This window comes from Spizellomyces punctatus (genome assembly GCF_000182565.1).
Source record: "Spizellomyces punctatus DAOM BR117 chromosome Unknown supercont1.13, whole genome shotgun sequence".
Lineage (NCBI taxonomy): Eukaryota > Fungi > Chytridiomycota > Chytridiomycetes > Spizellomycetales > Spizellomycetaceae > Spizellomyces > Spizellomyces punctatus.
Window position 1 is genome coordinate 124758 of NW_015971549.1, and position 21918 is coordinate 146675.

The 21918-nt window shown below is 47.6% G+C and overlaps 7 protein-coding genes across 8 annotated transcripts; 4 read left to right on the plus strand and 3 right to left on the minus strand.

Annotated features, from left to right (window-relative positions):
- The first annotated feature begins 145 nt into the window (after positions 1–145).
- On the plus strand, positions 146–1951 carry SPPG_06773 (uncharacterized protein). The gene is made up of 6 exons (XM_016754973.1): positions 146–460; positions 549–671; positions 744–854; positions 922–1185; positions 1273–1340; positions 1413–1951. Exons 1-6 carry the CDS (start codon positions 263–265, stop codon positions 1804–1806), a joined length of 1158 nt encoding a protein of 385 aa, XP_016605816.1. The 5' UTR covers positions 146–262; the 3' UTR covers positions 1807–1951.
- Positions 1952–2113: 162 nt separating this feature from the next.
- On the plus strand, positions 2114–2697 carry SPPG_06774 (uncharacterized protein; the record flags this gene model as incomplete). Its single annotated transcript, XM_016754974.1, has 2 exons — positions 2114–2278; positions 2347–2697. 2 exons carry the CDS (start codon positions 2114–2116, stop codon positions 2695–2697), a joined length of 516 nt encoding a protein of 171 aa, XP_016605817.1.
- Positions 2698–2874: 177 nt separating this feature from the next.
- Positions 2875–4490, plus strand: SPPG_06775 (replication factor C subunit 2; the record flags this gene model as incomplete). Its single annotated transcript, XM_016754975.1, has 9 exons — positions 2875–2902; positions 3000–3163; positions 3234–3313; positions 3377–3493; positions 3558–3701; positions 3768–3888; positions 3946–4071; positions 4146–4271; positions 4344–4490. 9 exons carry the CDS (start codon positions 2875–2877, stop codon positions 4488–4490), a joined length of 1053 nt encoding a protein of 350 aa, XP_016605818.1.
- Positions 4491–4511: 21 nt separating this feature from the next.
- SPPG_09406 (uncharacterized protein) lies at positions 4512–9426 on the minus strand. Its single transcript, XM_016757569.1, has 13 exons — positions 9003–9426; positions 8142–8945; positions 7857–8081; positions 7705–7795; positions 7545–7642; positions 7271–7483; positions 7147–7212; positions 7014–7088; positions 6869–6950; positions 5575–6798; positions 5448–5500; positions 5225–5387; positions 4512–5162 (listed from the first exon to the last, which is right to left on the minus strand). Exons 1-13 carry the CDS (start codon positions 9075–9077, stop codon positions 4705–4707), a joined length of 3627 nt encoding a protein of 1208 aa, XP_016605819.1. The 5' UTR covers positions 9078–9426; the 3' UTR covers positions 4512–4704.
- Positions 9427–9544: 118 nt separating this feature from the next.
- SPPG_06778 lies at positions 9545–11619 on the minus strand. Of its 2 annotated transcripts, none has more exons than XM_016754976.1 (5): positions 10962–11619; positions 10698–10887; positions 10422–10636; positions 9908–10353; positions 9545–9835 (listed from the first exon to the last, which is right to left on the minus strand). In XM_016754976.1, exons 1-5 carry the CDS (start codon positions 11481–11483, stop codon positions 9805–9807), a joined length of 1404 nt encoding a protein of 467 aa, XP_016605820.1. In that variant the 5' UTR covers positions 11484–11619; the 3' UTR covers positions 9545–9804. The 2 variants fall into 2 exon arrangements, with proteins under 2 accessions (XP_016605820.1, XP_016605821.1); XM_016754977.1 differs by having other exon boundaries at positions 9545–9838.
- A 225-nt stretch (positions 11620–11844) lies between these two features.
- On the plus strand, positions 11845–12837 carry SPPG_06779 (uncharacterized protein). The gene is made up of 3 exons (XM_016754978.1): positions 11845–12384; positions 12458–12506; positions 12570–12837. Exons 1-3 carry the CDS (start codon positions 11875–11877, stop codon positions 12734–12736), a joined length of 726 nt encoding a protein of 241 aa, XP_016605822.1. The 5' UTR covers positions 11845–11874; the 3' UTR covers positions 12737–12837.
- Positions 12838–14648: 1811 nt separating this feature from the next.
- On the minus strand, positions 14649–21695 carry SPPG_06780 (cleavage/polyadenylation factor CFT1). The gene is made up of 20 exons (XM_016754979.1): positions 21372–21695; positions 20959–21153; positions 20796–20876; positions 20580–20731; positions 20353–20496; positions 18989–20291; positions 18787–18928; positions 18564–18727; positions 18001–18492; positions 17737–17928; positions 17096–17674; positions 16747–17017; positions 16602–16680; positions 16395–16536; positions 16177–16329; positions 15758–15904; positions 15539–15686; positions 15320–15466; positions 15128–15257; positions 14649–15063 (listed from the first exon to the last, which is right to left on the minus strand). The coding sequence occupies exons 1-20, from the start codon at positions 21582–21584 to the stop codon at positions 14847–14849; spliced, it is 5091 nt and encodes a 1696-aa protein (XP_016605823.1). The 5' UTR covers positions 21585–21695; the 3' UTR covers positions 14649–14846.
- Positions 21696–21918: the final 223 nt, after the last annotated feature.

A 21918-nucleotide genomic window follows, 5' to 3' on the forward strand; every position in this document is an offset into this window, starting at 1 on the left:
CGTGACAAGCCAATTGTACTTGAGCCCCATTGAGTCAGTATGCACTCAGCAATCGTGCTGTCGTGAAGGATGAGCTCGTTAGGTAATGAAAAGGTACAAAGAACCTCCCAGAAAGAGTTTCATTCTGTAAATACGGACATTGTCATAAAACCCCGTCGAGCAGCAACAACAAGTGATTAATTTTCGCATCGCTCCTGTCTACTTTGGCTGTTCACTACCTATAGTCTCTGCTTCACGAAATCTGCTTAGAAACATAGCCATCATGGCCACAACCCAAACTGCACCTCAGACAGCTCCTACCGCGCCCACCAGCCTAAAAAGTCTTCCCTGGCCTTTCCCTATCGACTTCCTCAGAAACCATACCATTGATGAGATTCTTGAAGATCGCATGGTGGCTCGTGCCAATTCAGCAGCCAACTATGAGCTGGCAGAAGTTAATGAGAATGCAACCGTTGCGCAGGTATTGTCTATCTCCGGTCAAGTACACAGTTTGAAATTTGGTCTTGTCTGATTGAAACCGCCTTGTTACATATTGCAACATTGCATAGGCATTTGACAAACTCCGCGCAGACGATGTCACCGCCCTTCCCTGTTTTCGCGAGGAAGGTGGCAAAAAAGAGTACACCAATATGATCAATATTCTCTCCCTGGCCGCTTATACTATCTTTATGGTGATCAATAACTCTTTTAGCACATGTTGCAGCCAACCACGAAATGACTGTTTTCTTTTGGATGGTTGATAGACTCTCTGGGACGAATTGGAGGATAGAGATTTCCGCAAGGCAGAGAGCGAAGCGGAACGAGACGAGCGACGTGCCCGCATGGTCAAGGAGCACATGGACAACTACTTTACGGTAATAGAAGCCTTTGGATTGATGTCATTACGGTTGCTTATCATGTCGCCTATTCTCCCCAATATAGCGGCCTGTAAAAGATGTGATTGGCTTTCATGCCGAGTCCTTTAAACTCCATTCGCTTCCCCGTACAGCCAGCGTCCTCGATCTAGTCAACATAATGAAGGACGGAGTTCACCATGTCCTGATTCCGCCGCAAGGTGACCAAGAAGCGGATATCGTCAGTCAGGGTGATCTGGTGAGGTGGTTAACCAGCGAAAAACATGACGATTTGAGTTTGAGGCAGCTGTGGCAGATTGGAGTGGATACTGCTACAACGTATGCGTTGAAGGTATGAGTCGAAAATGGGCTACGTTGACATCACCGGTTTTCCTGTTCTCACAATCCAACACTAATAATTTCATCTTTTGGGGAAAAGTTTGAAGGCGACGGTGATCCGAACCAGCTCAAATATCCCGACGGTCGGTGGACGGGGCGACAGAGGCGGTAAGGCGAGAATGGAAGATATCTAATGTCGAAAGCTGGAGCACTGCCTCATCTCTCTTCAAACCACTTTAGATACGCTCTGCACCTTCCTGACAATCTGCAGGCTGTAGTGGCGTTCAAGTCCATGATGGTCCATCACTTGTCTAGCGTCGCTATCGTTGATTCTAAAGACGGCACCATTAAAGCCAATCTTAGTGCTACAGATCTTCGTGCCATCACTCCCGACAATGTTCTGGACGTGTTCCGTCCTGTGATGGAGTATCTTTCGACACTACCTGATCGTCGTGAGGAGCCTGTAACCATCAGTCGGCATAATACGATCAAAGACGCAATCAACAAATGTCTTCAATATGATGTCCACAGGGTTTGGGAGATTGATGATGAGACCAAGAAGCCGATGGGAAACTTTTCGTTGACAGATGTGATTTGCTGTTTGTTGCCGTTGGATGCTCCAAAGGAGGAGTGAGTGCGGTTTCCTGCACTGGTAATTTTCATTGTGTACATATCTTGCTTCTGCTGGTATTCGAGAGCCATTTGTGCATGGGATAAATCGCTGTTAAAAACATGCCATATGTATAGCTTTCTGCAATCAATGATGGGGTTAACTCGGTGGATGAACTGGGACGCAGGAGATCGATCGCGGTGCGCTCCTTGACTCAGCTGAGTGAGGTCATCCGTTCCAGGGCGGTTTTGCTAGTACTTTCAATTTGAGTTTGATGGCCAAAAGACCTTTCTCAGCGATTGCAAACTACAGACTAGCTTAAACTCCAAGAATGACCAGCGTCCTATCTCTCATCAACCGCCCGCTGATTGTGTCCGTCGGCATTCCCGTGGTGCTTGGGATGTCATCCGGTCTCATCACACAAAAGTCAGTTCGCGACTGGTATCCAACCATCAAAAAGCCGAGCTGGACTCCACCCAACTGGGTCTTTGGACCAGTGAGTTTCCAAAGATTTCTAGTTTATTCATTTGCAATTCTTTGTATTCATCGGGGTTTGTTACTTAGGTTTGGACTACCCTTTATGCATCAATGGGCTACGCCTCGTATTTGATTTATAAAGCCGGCGTAGAGCGGCCTTTCCTTGATACCACTGGGCCCCTTCAGCTATACGCTACCCAGCTTGCCCTCAACGTCTTGTGGACACCCCTGTTCTTTGGCGTGCATCAGCTTGGAGCAGCCAGTTTGGACATTGTAGCCTTGTTTGGCACTATTGTTGCGACTACTCGGGAGTTTGGAAAGATTGACCGTCTAGCTGGATGGCTAATGGTCCCGTATGCGGCATGGGTAGCATACGCTGGGTCTATTACCCTGTATGTATGGTGGAATAACAAAGATACAAAGGGGAAGAAGAACTGATGCTGTAAATAAAAGATTTTCAAAACCCTATTCGATTTGGGAACATCGTTCCCAGTTCAATTGATAGAATTTACAATCAACGGACGTTGGTGGTTTACATATTGGGCGGCAAAGAGGAGCAGGCCTTGAGCATTTCCGATTACTGTTATTCCCTCGCTGACATGTAGGTAAACAACAATGCGATATCTCTGTAGGAGTTACGAAGGTTCGCTGTGCCACCACTTGACTCATATCCGGCAATCTGGACAATGTCGCTCGCTGTTCGCTTGCTTTCTGAACGAGATCCATTTTCACAATGGCAGATTTTTTCAAACCGTCAAAATCCGGAAGGTCAAAGTCCTCTTCAAAACCCCGTGAACCTCCAATACGACCATGGATAGAAAAATATCGACCGAAGGACATGAACGACATCAGCTCCCAGGAAGAGGTAGTCGCCGTTCTAAAAAAGACATTAGAGTCGCAGAACGTGAGTATATATGATACATACTCCAAGATAGTATTCATATTGCTGATTACCTGGCTCTTTATTGCTCTAGCTGCCGCATCTTCTTTTCTATGGACCACCGGGAACTGGGAAAACTTCTACTATTTTGGCGTTGGCGAGGGAACTGTACGGGTAAGTGGGCGCCTGATGAGACGGTGTGCGGTACTAAAGGCTAATGTGAACCGGACTGTAAAGTCCAGAACTCATAAAAGACCGAGTTCTTGAACTTAATGCCTCCGATGAGCGCGGTATAGATGTCATCCGTGCCAAAGTCAAGAACTTTGCGCGAACAACAGTGAGCGGCTCGGCAAAGTATATATCGAGATCTTGGTTGTTGCCACCAGAAAATCTGTCAACTGATGGATTTTCTATTTAGTGGCTACCCCTCCCCGCCATACAAAATCATTATTCTTGATGAAGCAGATTCCATGACGCAAGACGCTCAATCCGCCCTGCGTAGAACAATGGAAACTTATTCGAACATTACCCGATTTTGTCTCATTTGTAATTATATCAGTCGGTACGATATGGCAGTCTGCATCGATTCACAGCCCATGCATGGTGTCGCTTATCCTGTCTATCACAGTATCATTCAACCCCTGGCCTCCCGATGCGCCAAATTCCGGTTTAAGCCCCTCGATACGACATCCACCAAACAGCGCATCGAAGAGATATGTCGCAACGAGAGTGTGAATTGTCCTCCTGAGGTATCAAGTGCATATTCATGTCCTCCTGATATGACCCGCCTAACCTGGTTTTCATAGACGGTTGACCATCTTGTTCGAGTCTCGGAAGGCGATATGCGGCGATCCATCATGCTCCTGCAAAGCGCGTACAGATTATATCAGTCAGAACCCATAACAAAGGATGCCATGTCTGAGATTGCTGGGGTAAATGCCTGCCTGGTTCAGAATCAAAAGATTGAGGAAATAACGCGGTAAACCGTTTCCTGCTCCTTTTACAGGTTGTTCCGGAACCCTTAATTGACAAGCTCATGGCGGTATGGCAGTCTAAAAACATAGCTCATATTGAAAGTACGGTGAACCAAGTCATCAAAGCCGGGTATTCTGGGGCACAGTTGATGAGTCAGGTTTGTAGTAGTTCTCCTGATGCGGGTGATTGCTGTCAAAGACGGATTTTGACACTCAAATATCTCACGTAGCTCCACGATCGTGTGATATCAGACGCCCACCTCTCTTCAATTCAGAAATCAAAAATGGCACAGACCCTAGGCCAAGTGGACAAGGCCCTTGGGGACGGCGCGAGCGAGCATTTACAGTTGTTGAGGCTGCTTGTTGCTGCATATTGACCGTTGTTCTTATCATGAACATTTTATCTTGCTATAATGTTAATATATTTCGGACAGATTAAAATCAGTAATTTTCCCACTGCGTACAGGTTCCGATCCCATATTTTCCGTTACATATCTACAGGCATGGTTCTTTATTATTAACATAAAAATCCGGAGGCGCGACCACGCCGACCATCCAGACCATCCAACCTCCCAGTATACGCACCCAACCTCAAGTGGGCACAATCCACTTAATCTCACCGAACAGCATCTCATGCAACCGAATTAGGGTCCAATCGAAAATTCCGTAAGGGTGCTGTTCCATCTCGGGGTCGACCCACCATGCTGTGTAGTACATGGTGATAAGGCACGCAATAGTCATCATTACCAGAGTTTGGAACCATGTGGTGGTAGCTGGCACTCGCGGTTTCGGTGTTGATGGCACTTGCTTCGGGCGATGACCAATTGACAATTCGTCATCGGACCATGTGTCAGCGGGTGTGAAAGAAACCAAGGTTTGAATACTGACGGTTTTGCGCCGGGGTCGTACTGTGGTGGGCTGGGATGTATTGTGCTTCGATACTTGAAGGGTCAGTTCTGCGATAGTCGCTCGGTATTCAATGATTTGTTTTTTCAGCTCGCTGACACGTTCGGTTAGCTGGACGTTACGACCAGTTTGTTTTTGGAGTTCTAGTAGAAAATTTTCAATGGGGAGCTCACTCCCAAACGATGGCGGGAAATCTAGTACCAACCTCTCTGTGCATCCTGTACAGTATTCTCCGTTTGCGTCACATCCCGCTTCAGGGCCTGAATCCACCGATCTGCCTCCGCATCGTAATGTTTACGGAAGTTGAGGATGCGCCGTGTTTCCAGGACCTCGTCTTGCAGGTTTACAATATTTTCCCGAAGTCGGCGCTGTATGAAGTTACGTATTATTACACTGTACTATCACAGAGGCTAGCAATGGTTTCTTACGTTCTCTGTTTCAACGGATGTCAAAATCTCTGTGAGGCCCCTTAAACGCTCGTCTAATGAAGTTGAAAAAAGTTTTCCTTGTCAGCATGCCGCTGCATATGCCTTGGGGTTGAATCGCATCACTAACCATCCAATTCCTCGCGCTCTCTCATCGCCTCCCGGGCTGCAAATTCCCTCTCCACCTGCTTTCTGATCGCTTTTTCCAACGCTTTAAGTCGAGCGTCCTCATCCGTTTGAACTCCCTTCCCGTAGGTTTCAACCAAGCCAACCCCAGTTTGTATGCCAATATTTTGGCTACACACTTCTGGGTCCTCAGTCTGCAACCACTTGTTATGAACAACTGGGACGACCTGCTCCGATTGAACGCCAATTGATGTCTTCACTGCCTCCGCTTGCACGACTTTGCTTTGCGTTTCAGTCGTTGCTACTAGACATTGCGTGCCCACTTCGCATTTCGGAACCTCATCGTGCGACCTATCAGTCTGGGTAGATGCTGAACTGATGTCTGCTGTTGTTTGCAGTCCAACGCTACAGTCCGGGCGTACCGGAAATTGCTCCATGGTTTGCACTTCCTGTTGAAGTCCAGATATCAAGCCCGAACCCGCCTGTACGGAAACCATACAGTCGGGCCGGATTGCTATCTTTCCTCCTGTTTGCACTCCTTTGTCACATGAGTCGATGATACCTGGACCCGCCTGTATACCAACGCACGCCTCATGCCGAACCACTTCATCTGTTTGCACACCCTGCACAAGTCGTTGACCCATCCCTGCCCCGAACTGCACCGATTGATCCGACTTTGAAATCTCGTCAGTCTGTATTCCCTCGTCAGAATATCCAACACACCCAATGCCCTTCTGTGTGCCAATCGAACATTCCGGTTTCAATGAGACTGCTCCCTCGGTTTGCGTCGCCTTTGATTGCAACGCTAGCAGAAGAGCAGATTGCGATTGTAGTCCAATGGAACTACGACGTGTTCCATACATTGACGTGAGTGCCATGCCAATTGTTTGGGTAGCCTTCGCACTGGTCTGAGTTGAAAGCGTGTCAGATTGCACAGCAATTGACTGCGTCGATTTCAGCTGAGGTATATCAATCGAAAGGACATGATCCAGTAATGGCGCTGTGGGAGATGTTTGAATTGATGCGTCCGGCGCGTGGGAAGGTTCAGTCTGGGTAGTCATATCTTGCCACTCCGTAATAACGGGGATCAACGGTAGAAAAGGTCTTTCTTGTAGCATTTCCTCCAGTTCTTCAACTGTGGGTTTGAAAGGGGATCTAGGACGTTTTGATGGCGACTTGGGCATTTTGGAGGGAGAACTGACTGGAACCCCGGAATTTGGCGAGGCAACTAAGTACGACGATAACGTAAGCTCATCCAGCAGGCATTTGACGATGCAAACGTTGAGTTAGCTACTTACGGGTAACTACCATATGCGGCATGTTAATTAGTTTTCCCTTGGACGGCGAAAAAGTTAACGAGTCCATATCCGGATCGGGCATCTTTAAGCGCAAGATCTTGCATTAGGCCATGCACACGCAGGGGAAACAATGGACTCAACCCACCACCATAAATCTAGCCTGATGCTTGTATTCTCTTCGTCGATGGCCCTTGCGGGATTCGTGGGAGGGGTGTGTATTCTGTAAGATATTATCAATGTAACAGTTGGACTAGGTTTTCAGGGACGCCCTCCCTTACCCCATCCTCCTGACCAGACTCTGAACCATAAGTTGAATCCGAGCACTCCATTTCCTGGTTCAATGGCTACCACCCAGCCATATGATCAGCGCCAGACTCTATTTACACCGCCCAATTTGCATACCTTTGAAGTAGATGGCGCTTCACGAAGCATTTCCATGGTTCTCGGTGGGCGTGAACTATTGCCTAGCTCCTCTAAGTTGGCTTTGAGAGTTTCAATGGTTTCCTTTAACTCCAGATTTTCCTTTCGTAGCTCATTCATCAGATCATCAGCCTTTTCCACATCGCGTTCGAGTCTTTGTATATCATCCTCTAAACGCCCCTTGTCGTCCAATGTCTATAAAGTCAAATATATAGTGTTAACACAAGTATTCGTTGCCTCCTCCTTCAGATCATACCCTTTGTAGGTCGCGTTCGAAATGCTGGAGGTTCGTCTCTGATGTGGCGAGTTCAGATTCCTTCCATTGCAACATATCGGCAAGTTTTTTGTTGGCAGCTAATGTAGCAACACCTATCGTTAACCCTTCATATATTGACTTTCCAAAATGAATTGAATACCTGTTTGCTGCTCCAGTTGATGACGCAGGTGCATGCTGTTGCTTTTTGATGCTGTCAGCTGCTTCTTTAAAGAAACTATCGAAGTTTCAAGCTGGGTAGTGATGTCAAATCAGTACCTCCGATCTCAAGACTCATCTCACCGCAAAACTTACAGCTTCCATTTGCAGCAGCAATAACTCCTCTCTGCTCCGCACATCCCCGCACTCTTTCCTCTTGGCTGTAAGTTCGGCCTCCAACTCATCCACTTTGCGCTGAAGCTCATGAATCTGATCATCGGCACGCCGATGAGACCTTTCCGACTCGTGAAAACGTCGTGTGATTTCAGAACATCGGCGCTTTAATGAAGATATTGTCCCGATTTGAGAAGTTATCGTGTCCTATTAATCAAGCAATTAAAGGGCGAGCCACGACCGCTTGTTGGTAATTCCCCAACCTACGTCGTCGTCTTCCTCACTGAAAGGGCTTCTGGGAGCAGAATGAAATGGGCTCCCATCTACATCAGCTTCAGAATCACTAAACAGATTCTTGCGAGGTGATGAAGACAAAGAGCTGCTAGTGTCGGAAAAAGTTGCCCTAGGGCTCCAGAACATCTCGGGGGTTCTTACGGCGCCCGCATACACGGAGTATGGCTCGTTAGCACCATAGGTACTCATACCGCCGGCTTCAATCACTTCAAAATCTGGGCTATTGGTGTTCGAACGAGACCGAGGGGACGCTGACCCAGGGGTATGTATCTCAAATTGGTCAAGATAATTCGGGGATTGTGTGCCTCCGGCTCGCCGAGCCGTTGGGCTGGACGTTGGACTGTGTACTGACCGTCGACGTGCCGCTTTCGCTGCTCTCTGAGCAGAGGGGAACCGTCCAGGCATGCGCACGGTTGATGGTAATGTTGGTAGTATCTGTCGTGTTGGTGGTGGTGTCGGAGTACGAAGCACTCGTGGTGGGGGTGATGGTGTCGCCATGGCTGTAGGACGCGCACGCTGAAACAGTCCCAAGAATTCCTCCGCGTCGAAACCTCTGGTCGGATCGCAGGACGCCAATTCCTCGCATAGTTGTCGGAGACCAGACCGTTCTTTCACTGTGAAAATCTGAATACGGTGCTCATTCTCCAGATCTTCCACAAGAGGTAGTACGTTTGCGTATGGGATAAAATCGGAATTTTCGCTGTACCGTGTCCAAAGCTCTTGTGCCCGAAGGAGGAGGTATGCACTCAGAGTTGCTTCTGGCGCCGGCGTCAGGTTCTGTCAAAACGGAGGTCACTTGAAGACACATTCCAACAATATACAAAGAAAACTCACCAGTTCTGATGAAGCATCCTCTTTCCCAGCGTACGTGTCTTCAGTACTACCAGTAGACTCTAGCTCGTCCGTCATTGATCGAGCGTAACGGCCGACCGCAGAATTGAATGGCGCTACCCTGGGGTGTTGGCATACGCGTTCGGCGCGTTTTCGCACCACCCCTTCTGAGAGCTTCCTTTGAAGCTAATGTTCCCCCCCCGGACACCTACTTGATTCTGCCGATAGAAGTTAGGTTGAATTTCTCCCACGACCGGAGACTCGAGTTTCCGGGTGGTCGGGCTGCTCAACGTTTCAGAATGGTTTGGGCTTCGTGAGCTGCAGCCCTCAAATAGTACGGACGGCCTTTATAGCAAAATGCTTAACGAACACTGTGCTTATCACCAATAGTGGCCGCGATCCGCTGCCGAGATGGTCGTCACCTTTGCAGGGTGGGAAACAGCGCAGCACGAATGTGTGTTGATGCCCTTCTGGATGAATCATCGGACACATCACATGATCTATCAAACCGCTTTTGGTGAATCGAATTCATGTGGTCATTCCGTCCGAAATAAACGATGCAAAAGGTCGATTGGATGTATTTCTCTACAGATATTTATTTCCCACACCTTTCAGAGCTCAAACTAATCTTATATCAGCCGTCCTAAACTACGGCGGCGAGGGGGGGACAAGACGAGCAGAAAATAAAACATAGATGGACGACCAAAAGGAAAGACAATATATACACAAAAGAATCGCAAAGTCCCGCCACCATTATCATCGGTCATCATCTATCAGCAAAGACCCGTATGTGGGAATTGCTGTTTTAGCGACGATCAGGTGAATCTTCCGACAGTCTACTTGTCAACATATCTGATGTCAGAGGTTTTGCGACCACAAATTTCTAAACAGCTGCATAAGCAACTCACCGAACCACACCAGCCAATACTGTCACATCATCCATCTTGCCACCTTGATAGTATAATCCTTCCTGAATAGCGCGTGACTGGAAAGGGCTAGACGAAAATCGTGAATCTTCCGCAATCTCCCTCGCTCGCTTCAAAAGGGCATCCGTTATGCGCTGGGGATCAACCGATACCGCCTTCTTGTTTTGTGTAACTGAGCGAACAATGTCCACAATGTCTTCATCAAATACATTGTCAAACATTCCATCGCTGCCGAGAATGACAATGTCTCCTTCTTCAACTTTTACTCGAAACGTTTGAGCGTCCGCCGGTGAATCGCGGCTCCCCGTACCCAGTTGGAAGGGGAAATTGAAAGAGTGTTGTTGCTCCTCCGTGCGGAAGATCGGTTCGCTGTCCCGGATGATCAAAACTCCGCAATCACCTAAATTCGCTATTCGTAATTCATCATCCTGAAAAAATCGCCAAAAGCATGAGTTATTTCTTTTGCAAGGGCGCTCTACTTTTCAAGCAAACATACCCTTAATATTGCAATGATCGCCGTGGTCGACCCTAGCAAATTCTCTGCCTTTGCATCGAGGTTGGTATGATCATAGCTCTTCTGCAAGATATCCCTCGGATCTACATTGTTATAGTCCTCAATGGTATAATCTGAATTCACAATGTCATCCAACTTCTCCAGCTCTGCGCTGGCATAGTGCATAATCTTTCGAGAATACAATGCTGGGTTTGCCCCTAAAAGCATGGAAAGTTAGACGGGTCAAATTTCTAATTATTTCCCCATCGTATTTCTTACCCTTCACTTGCGCCCAACCTCCGACCCCGTCTGCCACCCCTAGAGAATCCGGACGAACAAAATACGCATCTTCTCCAACTTGGACCGATAGAAACTCCCCCGAGTCGTTTGAACACGGCCGACTCGCTCTCTTTGGCATTGCGGACGCGGCATGTGCAAATCGAAATGTCCGACGAGTAGTTGGTATAGCCTACAGTGCGCGAGCATTAAAAAAAAAAATGGCTACTCCAAACGCTCCTGCACCAGTTTTCTGCTGGCCCATACCTTTTCAAACAGTTCAAAAATGCTCGGGCTTTCTCTCCGTTTGAACCAGTTTAGAGTATCTGGCTGAGATGCCACGGCCGGCATAGACATGTGCCTTATGTGCTGGTGCTTGGTATAAGCCAAGTGCAGTTGCTCTGCCCCGGCGGTGTGCACCCCACAGCGAGGGGCATAGGTAGCGCAAGCGGCGGCATAGTTGAAGTTTGACGCTTCAGTGAATAGTCTATACGCTCTACGAGGCCCTTCACTGTGACTTTTCTTTCCACCTGGCGGACTTGGTGGGCGGACTATAGGGTCTGTGCATGGTTCTTGGAATGGTGGGATAAAGGCGATACGATATGGAGGGAGTGTGGGCTTGGCTGTCGAGAGGGTGTGATTGGGGAGGGGAGACTTTTCTATTGATGGTGAGGAGAATCGTCCTGAGGACACATAGAGAGGGGTCCGGACAATGTTCCGCACATAGCGGGATACTGTTTGAGCAACGATGCGCACCGCTGAGAATGGGTTCCCTCGTGCATACAGCATAGTGCACGGGCAACGAGAGTGTGCGCAAACAGTTTGACACAAACGTCTTCACAGAAAGGCTAGCTCCAAGTATGCGTAATTGTGAAAAACGAACGTAAAATCCTGGTAATGTCCCGTTGGCGTTTTGGTGCCCTCGTCACCCCGTTCATGTGTTGGCAAAAATAGGCGATTCCAGTGATAAGCAACAAACTATTCATTTGGATCATTCGGTACGCTTGGATCTTCTGGTCACCATCGATGCCTTTGCGCAATGACTGTGCCACTGACCCACAAATCTGGATTGACTGTCGATCCGTGGTGCTGGGTATTGATTATGTAGGCAGATCATTATGACTTGCCCACAGCGTTCTCCATCGTGGTCGTCGTCGTCGTCGTCGTCGTCGTCGTCGTCATGTCCCCAGCTACCTCAAACGGCCAAACGCTGTCCCCACCCATCATCCACTTGGTCCGTCATGCACAAGGATGGCACAACGTTGACGATGACAGCACCATCAAAGACCCCACGCTCACCCCCTCGGGCGAGAACCAAGCCCACACACTCGCAAGTCAGTTCCCCTACCATGATCAGATCACGCATATTATCTGCTCCCCTATGAAGCGTACAATCCAGACCACTCTCCTGGGTTTCAAACCTGCTTTGGATAGAGGTGTTCAAGTCACAGTTTTGCCTGAATTTCAGGAATGTGGTGATTGGCCTGCGGATACAGGAACAGATCGTTCCCTCCTGGAAAAGGAGTTTGGTCGACCTGGATGGGATTTTCGTGGCGTTGTCGATGGGTGGAATTCGAAATCTGGCAAATGGGCGTCAGATCATCCGAGTCTTGTGGCCAGAGCAAGAGAAGCACGAAGAATCCTGAAGTCCATCAAAGGCCAGCACATTGTCGTTGTGACGCATGGCGCAGTATGTACAGTACATCTCACGCTGTTGCTCAACCGAGAGTGTTTTTTTAAGAGGTGTTTCTGCCCTTTTTCAGTTTTTGCACTATCTAACCGAAGATTGGTCCGACTTCAAATCCGGTCATGGCAAGTGTTTGATACTGATTTGTTACGCTTATCCATATTTCTCACCATTCTCACTTACAATAGGCACTGGCTATGCTAATGCTGAATATCGATCTTTTGCCTTTGTTCCGGGGACGAATGGCAATGATTCTATCGCTGAAATTGAAGAAAGTAGAATTCGTAGAACTGGAACCGAGCATGGCTTGGGTAAAGCAGAGACACGAGAATTGAAGGCTACCCATGTAATTTAGTAGGACTGTACACTTCCAGATTAGTGCTGTGGACATCTAAACCATCAATATTGTCACAGATAGATAACATGTACCGTTTTTTATTTCAACTGCACGGCTTCATGTCCTGGGTGCTAACGAGCCGGGTGACGTTAGTCGTTAGCAAAACAGTTTGAACTGCATATGATGCAGATCCAACTGTTAGGGTATACAATTTAATGGCAACATCTTTACTGCTTCATTCTTTGTGCCATCGCTAACGACCTTGAATCACCTCATGGCAGAGATTTACAAACTCTAAGGAAAGGCTTCCGTAAAGTAACCAGAATGAACCCCATCCCACTCACCGATGGGTCTTTCATTCTCCAGCGTTGGGGGCAGCCCGATCATGCTTCTTGTTCCCCAACCTTCTAGCAAGAATAAGAAACGGTGCCATACTAATCCGTGTGTCTAACAATATTATTTTACCATCTAGTGCTATCATATCATCTACAATTAAAATGAACCCTTTGTTACAATGTCCAACCTCCAAACGCTGATGCAAAGAGGTCTACCCGATGTTGGCTAGAACTATCCTGAATTAGATTTTCGGGATTTTTTCCTTTGACCCTTTGTCATTGACCCCCCTCCTGGTTCTCGGTCGATTTCCTTTTCATCGTTTCCTGTATTTTCCTCTTCTTATTGCATGACCCTTTTCATCGTTTCCTGTATTTTCTTCTTCTTATTCATTGACATCCCTCGTGGTCCTCAGTTGATTTCCTTTTGTTCGTTTCCTATACTCTGTTCTTCTCATTCATTGAAATCCTTCTGATTCATTGACCGCCCTCGTGGTCCTCTGTCGATGTCCTCGGTCCAAGGTCTACCAGATGTTGGCTATCCCGATTTGGACTTTCGAGTTTTTTTTTCCTTTGGCCCCTTCGTTTGACCCCCCTCGAGTTCCTCTGTCTCTTTTTGATTTCCTTTGTTATGGTCGATGCCGCCATGGAATGATTGAAACGATGTGATGATTGGAAAATCAGCTAATGGGTTGGGCGTGGCACTGGTTAGGGTTCTGATTCATTGACACATCTCTTTGAATTGCCGTTCGCCGTTCTTCCTCCTTCTGATTCATTGGCATACTGAGTTTTCTTCTTTTGATTCCTTGACACATGCGGTGGGATTTTCTGCGCGTGGGAGTGTTGGCTCGATGTGGGCAAAAGATGAATTAGTTGATTCGCCATCCACATAAGCGAATGCCCCTTGCACGAAATAGCTTGCTAAATCCAAAGTAATCCATTGCGGCCACCCATCCTGGTAACAGTAGGTGCATATGCATGCACGCAATATCGCGTTTCCTTTGACTTTTGCTGAAACGACATTTGCAGCGCTGATCGTCGTGTCTTTTTGCAGTTTCGTACTCTCAATCCGTTTCTCCAATCTGGCCTTCTCACTCGGCTTTTCACTCGGCTGTTCACCACGTTCAACAAAACTCAATACAACAGGCTCAGCTTTTTCGCGCTTGCATCTCGTCATTCGCTCGATAATCTCTCTTGTTTTAGTTCATTCATTGAAATCCTACACTAAACTATCCAGTCGTTGTTGCATTTCTTCAACATCAGTCTTTGTGTGATCCCCATATTGGAGATCTCTGCCCAGAGTCGATGACGTTTGCGGTCGTTCCCTGAGCCTTCATACGAGGCTGCAAATAACACAGCTGCCACCCCTGCCAACGTAGCTCAGGAGAAAGGCAAGCTAGCCAGTCACTTGTATATTCGGTCATCAACACATATCCAACATTCGTGATACTATTTTGGCAACGAACATGTACCCTTGCCAATAAAGCAAAACATCGCTGTGGGTGGGGTGATACGATACATCCGAAATCGCCCCGTTCGGATATGTGCGCCGTCACTGATGGGTAGTAGGATTGTCGTAATCCATAATGTACTGTCAGTAGGGATTCGATACCATGTACCGTCTTTATTTATACCGTAGTACGCTCTTTCAGGTCCCGGTGCTAACGAGCCGGTTGACTTTAGTCGTAAGCAAAACAGGTTGAACTGCGTATTGCAAGTCTCTAGCACTTCAGCTGGGGTCCAAATTTACATCAACATCTGCGCAAAGTGAAGCCTCAGCTACCAAATACATCATCCTAAAAATAATCTACCCCGCTAACCCCTTCCAATAAATCATCCAAGATCCTCTCCGAAACAGATCCAATCCCCTTCGCCAACTCCTTCTGCTGACTGACTGATAAACAAGCGTACTGATAAAGCAGCTCGCCATCCAGTACCAGCCGTGGTCCTGGAGGACCTGTCATTGGGGTCGCGGTTGCGGCTGTTGTAGGGCGGGATTGAAGGGGCACTTGACTGCATGTAATAGGATATTAGAAGAAATGACGAATTTGAGAATTTGAAGTTACAAATATCATACCGGAACCCGCGCGGATTGAGGCCAGCGGGGTGCTGCAGATTGTTCACCATTTTCGAGTAAAGCCCATACAGACGTTTGTATAGCTTCTCGGAAACAGGTAACAGCAATGCAAGACCACCTTCCAGGGTACCTTTTAACCAGACCAAGAATCAGTGGCAGTACGTCATAATAGATCAATCTCGCCGCACTCACCAGTTAAACAAACTTGTTGCCGAGGTATCGTATTCGACCCTTTACGAGAAGATGACATGCGCTGCAAGCGGACAATCTTGCTGACATGTTGTCCAGCATGGAAATCGCCTCTACGAATCAATTTTTGTCCGCTAGATGATTGTATATCTGTTCAACGGACGTAAGCAAGTGAATCTACAAGCACGTACAACCAAGCAGTCAACGAGGGACGCTACATACGATATGGAGAATATGTCATAACATGCACATTTGATTCCCCATCGCCAACAATAAAGGCAAGGGACGAGTCGTCGACCATGAATTCGCAGCCATATACATTGAGGGAGTGATAATCCTTTCCCAATAGCGCGAGCTTTGGGGGCTCCTCCTATGATGTAGACAAAAATCTTGGTTAAAATGATCGAATTGCCTGTTAACATATCAAACTGATTTGCGCACCTGGAATCCCAAGAACCACACGCTCTTCATGATATCCCCAACCAGAATGAGATTTTTTATAGCGCAAACGCTATTGACATACATGTTGACGTCAATGAATGCCACACCAGTCAGGCTTTCCGAATCGTCGAATGTGTGAATAATGATCTAAAACCAACGTAAAGGAAATGGAAGGTTACTTATGTCAGTCATGTATTAACCTACCGCCTTGCTCGGCCTTCATTCCTTCCCAATATGTTCTCTGTGCAACTATAGGTGAACGACCATCATCAAAAGGCACCGTCCCCTATCTTCCACAGTAGTTGATCTTCCAACCAACTTAGAGGATAACAGCCATCGAAAAACATAGTTTCCCGTTTCGGATTGGGTATCTTCCCCGTATCTACGCTCCTCCATATGCAAATCATCGGTGAACATACCTTCGTGCCAATCGCCGCAAGCAAATATCCTCCAACATTACAAAGGGCTGTCACCGGACCCTTTTCTTCGTTTACAAATAATTGTTTAAAACGATGGTTGGTTTGAGGGTTGTCAGGTTCGGGAACGATGTCAATAATATCGTAAATGAATATCTAGGCGTTTCACAAACGTTCATCTTCGATTCTACCATCAGACAAACTGCAAGTACTGAACTCACCCTTCCTCGCGTCGCCAAGTCCTCCCCACGCACAGTTCCTGTGCCGACAGCGATGAATAATTTACGTCCAGAAGTGGTTTGCTTGCTTTCCAGTTCAATAGCTTGGATGGCAAGGATGTGCTCGTATTCGTCCATTGTGACTCTGGAAATAGGAGCGGCTCTGTTACGTCCGTGCCCAGCGAATAGTATCCAAAAAAGGCGACTTACACGTCCACTGTTTCCCAAGTTACAGGAGAGACCAGTTCCATGCTGTACGAGCTGACCTGCGGCCAATACATCCCCGCATCTACCCCCATGAATGAGATTATTCGAAAAATCATCCATCAATTTCCATTAGTAACTATAAACATACCTCTATCTTCATCCTTGACGCCGAAATTCCTCTTCGTATGCTCAGACTCTGGTAACTCATCACCGGCTTCGATAACACCAGCAGCCACCGCGGCAGCATGCTGCGCCTTGGACAAAACAAAGGGAACCGGTACTGATGTCGCCATGACATAGGTCTGCGACGTGTGGTGATAGGTAAGTTTCTGTGGTGTTCGACGGAGAGGAACTTTGCAGTAGGGCCAGTCGGCATCGTATGTAAAATGGGCAGGGAGTTGACAGATGCGCATGGAGCCCTAGATCAAATATATTGGTTGACTATGTCGAATACACTCAAAAGACAAACGTCAAAGACGCGGCGCTCGAAAACTTACCTGTCGAGTAACATATAAAAATCCATGTGGAACATTCACATTGTGTAATCTCGTGAACCCAACCACCTCCCCATCCACCATCTGGGGATGAACTCTCACCACATTTTTGCCAGAAACAGCCATGGGCGGTTCAAGAACTGCTTGCAAACCCTGCACAACGTCAAACTGCGGCCCCACTCCGCCAGTCTCGGCAACCATAATCCAACATGGTCTTGGCCCGGACATGAAGACGCCAGAATACATCAAACTCCCTTCTAGTCCAATTTTGTTGAAAGGTTTCAGATACCGTCTTCGGCGGGTGGACGACTTCTCGGGGTATTGATGTACAGGGTGGAGTTTGTCGCCTTCAGTGTCGGCATAAAGTTTGGGTTCCCGCGATATATGATCGTGCGAGACACGGACGAAACGGATGGCCAGTCGGTGGGATCGGGAACTGTACAGGACGTCTCGGGAGTGTGTATTTGATGGGTTAGGGGTAGCAAGCGCATTGCCTAAGGCAGTGGCAGGAGTTTCGATATCATCATCCGGAATGTGAAGGAATGCTTTATAGATGATAAGATCGGATTCTTCTGTTCGGCTCTGCCACAGATACAAGCCAATTAGCCATACTTAAGGTAAAGTATTCCAAGCAAATTCCTTACAATAAAGTATGGATGTTTATGTTTCTTATCTCTTCCTAGATTAATCATCAAAATCTCCTCGAATTTGACGGCAGGTCGTCGACTTTGTCCATTGCCGTGTGGATCGACATGAGGATGATCGTATATCAAACTCGGAAGAAGATCAAACTGCGGAACAAAGTAGCATTGCTCAAAATCTGGAACGCGGAAGATCTGCAGAAAACATAAATAAAATAATTATTCAATGTTCCGTGAACGGCAATATCTTCATAGACTCCTACTCACCTCCAGGGCACCGTCCTCTCTGAAAACGATGCACCAGATACGTCGTTCTGGAACCGACGGCTGACCGTCCTCATCGACGCGGCTGACATTTTCTTCGTTAACTTCAGCGGGTTCAGGAGCTTGATCTGGCGTGTCATCCCGACGAAATGTATCACCGTTTGCATCAAGCTGCATACCATCCTCTTGTACAACAGTCTTTTCTTCGACATTCCCTTCCGCCTCACTCTCGCTATCATCGGCTATCTCCGCCCCGTAGATATCGTCATGCTCTCCGTATAAATCCAAGTCCAATCCGCTGTTCAAGTCTTCCGCGACACGCTTTCGCTTCTTTGTTTTCTTCTTGGGAAGCTTTAGCTTGGCAACTGGATTGTACTGGGATACTGGTGTGGCTTTAGCAGCGGCAGTAACGGATTTGGCTGCTTCGCTAATAGTAGGAAGCAAACTCCCGCTGGTATCATCGCAATACAAGCAAGCCGCAGTAATGCCAATATCCTACATCATTACCCTGTTATTGGCCACGCCACGCGCGGAGAGTCCTACGACGGACACAAGTTGATTCATACCTTGAGCTCTTGACACATCTGCAAGTCTCTGGTGTGAGGATCCATCACAAAAAGCATCACTTCTCCAACGTTCATTAGGACCAGGACGTAAGGGTCCACGATGCTACACGCCACGATCCAACGATCATCCTCGCTAATTGGGATTTCTTGTGTTCTCGTACCATCTGGTAACGCGTTATCGTCAAACACGGACATCTTATTGGATCGAGGGAATATCACCTACCTGAATCCAACACGATAATTCCACGAGGATGAACCTGAACTGTTGCAGTTTCATCTAAAAGGCTACCTACACCTACCGTAGGTCCCTCTCTGAAAAACCCTTTTCCTTCCACTTCGGCAAACTCTTCGCCAGTCTCTAATATCTGTACCCAAAGACAGAGTCAAGAAGGAAACATTGAACGTCTAAAGAAAAATGTTCATACCATGGTCTGGTCCTCTTTGGATAGAACTAGGAACTTGTCAAAAGCTTCTTTTACCACAGGTGCGCCGTTCTCCTCAACAGTCTCCAGCTTCTCTATCAGGGAAGCATCCGCCACGTCAACAGATTCTCTTCTCTGCTCATTCACTGAGGTACACCGAACGGACCATACATCCGTTATCCCCGGCATCTCAAATGTGGAAATAATCTGTGGGCGGATGTTACGCTGAAGAATACCCAAAGCCCCGCTGAACCCTTCTCCAGCACATGTTACGACCTCAAGTGAGGTCCGGGGGTTATCGGGTGAGAAGGCGTGGGAGGAGTATTGGGTCGGTTCGCCAACGACGAGGTCTTTGATCGGGCCGGTGCAGATGAGGGAGTCGCAGATACGGAAAGTGTATCGGGATTTTGGGGATCGGGTGCTGGCAGATTTCGTTCGTGTTGTGGACGAGGATGATGTAACTGCAAGCTGTTGAGGCGATACTCCAAAGATATCTTCATCGATCGCCAATTCCATGGATGCGGCAATCCCTGTCTCTTCTCCGCTTGGCTCAGGAGAGATTGAGACAGCATCGTCATCCTCTTCATTTGCAACCACATCGGCTTCCGTAAACTGGATAAGCATCGCATCGGCAACTCGAGACCCAACAAAGAGGTATCCGAAGTTGCTAACACCATCATCATTCTCAAATGTCCCTCCAATCTCTCGAAAGTTCTTCAAGACTCGTATCAGCGGCCTCCCCTGTGCATCCACATTACCGATTCGTGTCCCGCAAGATGGCATGATCGTACGCAAGCCCACGCGGGTTACATTAAAGCTTTTAACGCCCCCCTTCCGTCTTTTCCATCCACGTCCAACGTCCTCTCCACCTTCCATGTCAACCAGCACAAGCTCGCCGCTTCGCAAGACCAAAAGCAAGGTATCGGGGTTCAAAAAGTACGGAACGCACGCTTCGAGTGATATTCCCAAAGATTTATGATCGGAGAAATGGGCCGAGTCATAAAGCGGGTTCTTTGTTTCAAAACTATGACCAATGGACTCCATGCTTGGAGGTGCTGGAAAGTTGGATTCCATGCCGTAGTAGCTATTCACTGCACATGCTACCCCAGGAACGGAGGTTTGGTCTACGTGGATAAGCGCATTTGGGGAAAGGACTACCAAACCTCCAACCGGTGGAGGGACAGGGATTAGACTAGTGGCATTGTACGGTAAGTGGTCCACCTTGAATAGAACGGGATAGCTTCGTTGCGTGATGTCGAGGGAAACGACAATGAGAGATTTGGTGTCCTTTCGTGCAGCCAGACGTCTGTAACGTAATCGCGGATGAGATTCGTACAGGACTCCCGAATAGGGTTTCTGGCACTCACCCGGTCCAGGTTTGTATGGGCTCATAAAGGATGGCTAGTGTCGGCTCGAAAAACCCGTACAAGAACGCGACGTCAACCACATTCCGAACTTTTGAATCAATAGCGGAAAAAGGTATCACGAAACTGGAATGGAATGGGTACTTGCTGCAACAAGGATGAGAACATGGTGGAGGTGTGGATTTGAGCTGGTGACTAGCAGCCTACGAAAAAATGTTTCTGCAGCTGACCTGGACGTATCGTCAGCGTCGTTAACCTGGACGCCAGTATCCTGCTTAAAAGGCAATATAGCCAGACGGTCGTTATAAAAGCGGAGGACAGCGCATCGATTTTCGGGATCAATACGAATTTCCGGCTTGAACTTATTTGTGACGCTCTCTTTCTGTTCATACGCAGACCTATTAGATGCGAATTCGCTAGGCATATAAAAACAACATGATGAAAACCTTGAACTCCTCACGCTCGTAGTAATGGATTGATACTGTGACGATATTGTGTGTTGCCGCTGAGTATTCTATTAACGACATCTTTTTGCCAGCTTGTCAACATACGGTCTGACATGAATGTGATGCAACCATCCATGCAACACATGCGACCAACTTTTCTTACCTTTGCATCTTTGAAGCTCAACAATAAGCTATCCATTCCCAACAACCCAACAGAAGTCGACGTTCGAACCACTCCGATCGACGTCACATTTCCATGTAATCGAAACTGTGCATGAAGCTCCAACTTGGCAACTTTGCGGGGATGATTGCATCGTTGCGGTTCCGGGATAGGTTTGAGTTTGGGAAAGGGGAGATTCTGCAAGTCGTTTGTTTATACCATGTTTGAAAGAGTATTATGTCGTTCAGCCATTTTTGAATTAAAAACAAACAAGGGCGCAAGAGACCGCAGACAGATATCGGTGTTTTATTCACTTTTATTTTTTTCACATACACACGAGGTCCATTTGTTCTCGCAAAAGTGCCATGCAGGCACCACTATATCCACCATCTCGAAAGCAGAAAACAGAATCCTACCTGATCCTCCTCCTCTTCTTTCTCCTTTGCCAACTGCTGTCGCACTACTTCCGTATCAGCAACATCGTCCTCTACAACATTGTACACTTGCAACAGCGATCCCCGGGAAACAATCAAGTTTACCGCGTTGGGAGCTGTAAACTGGGCCTCGACGCAAGTCTCAATGGATGTTGGAGGCAATAGTTCCTTGTAGAGGCTGTAGACAGAAGACATTGTTGGGCGGGAAGGTGGTTCCGTAAGCGAGGTTACGTTTGGTAATGGGGCATGCTGTCAAATGTATGGAGAGCGCTTTGAAGCATTGATCTAAGACGTTTGCAGATGAGCGAGCAACCTTTGTTGCCATGCCAACAACACGTCACTCTGCCTCTCTCAGTCCTCCTTGGCTGCCTCTCCGTTTACCCCCAACAAGTGCTACTGGAAGAATCTTTACGCCAATTACCACTTATATACGTGCTTGCGCACTCCCAACAGTCACCTCTCACTGACCCATCATCAAACTGCTAAACTGTGAAGCATTCCGTGCTGTGTTGTGCCATGCTGTGCTGTT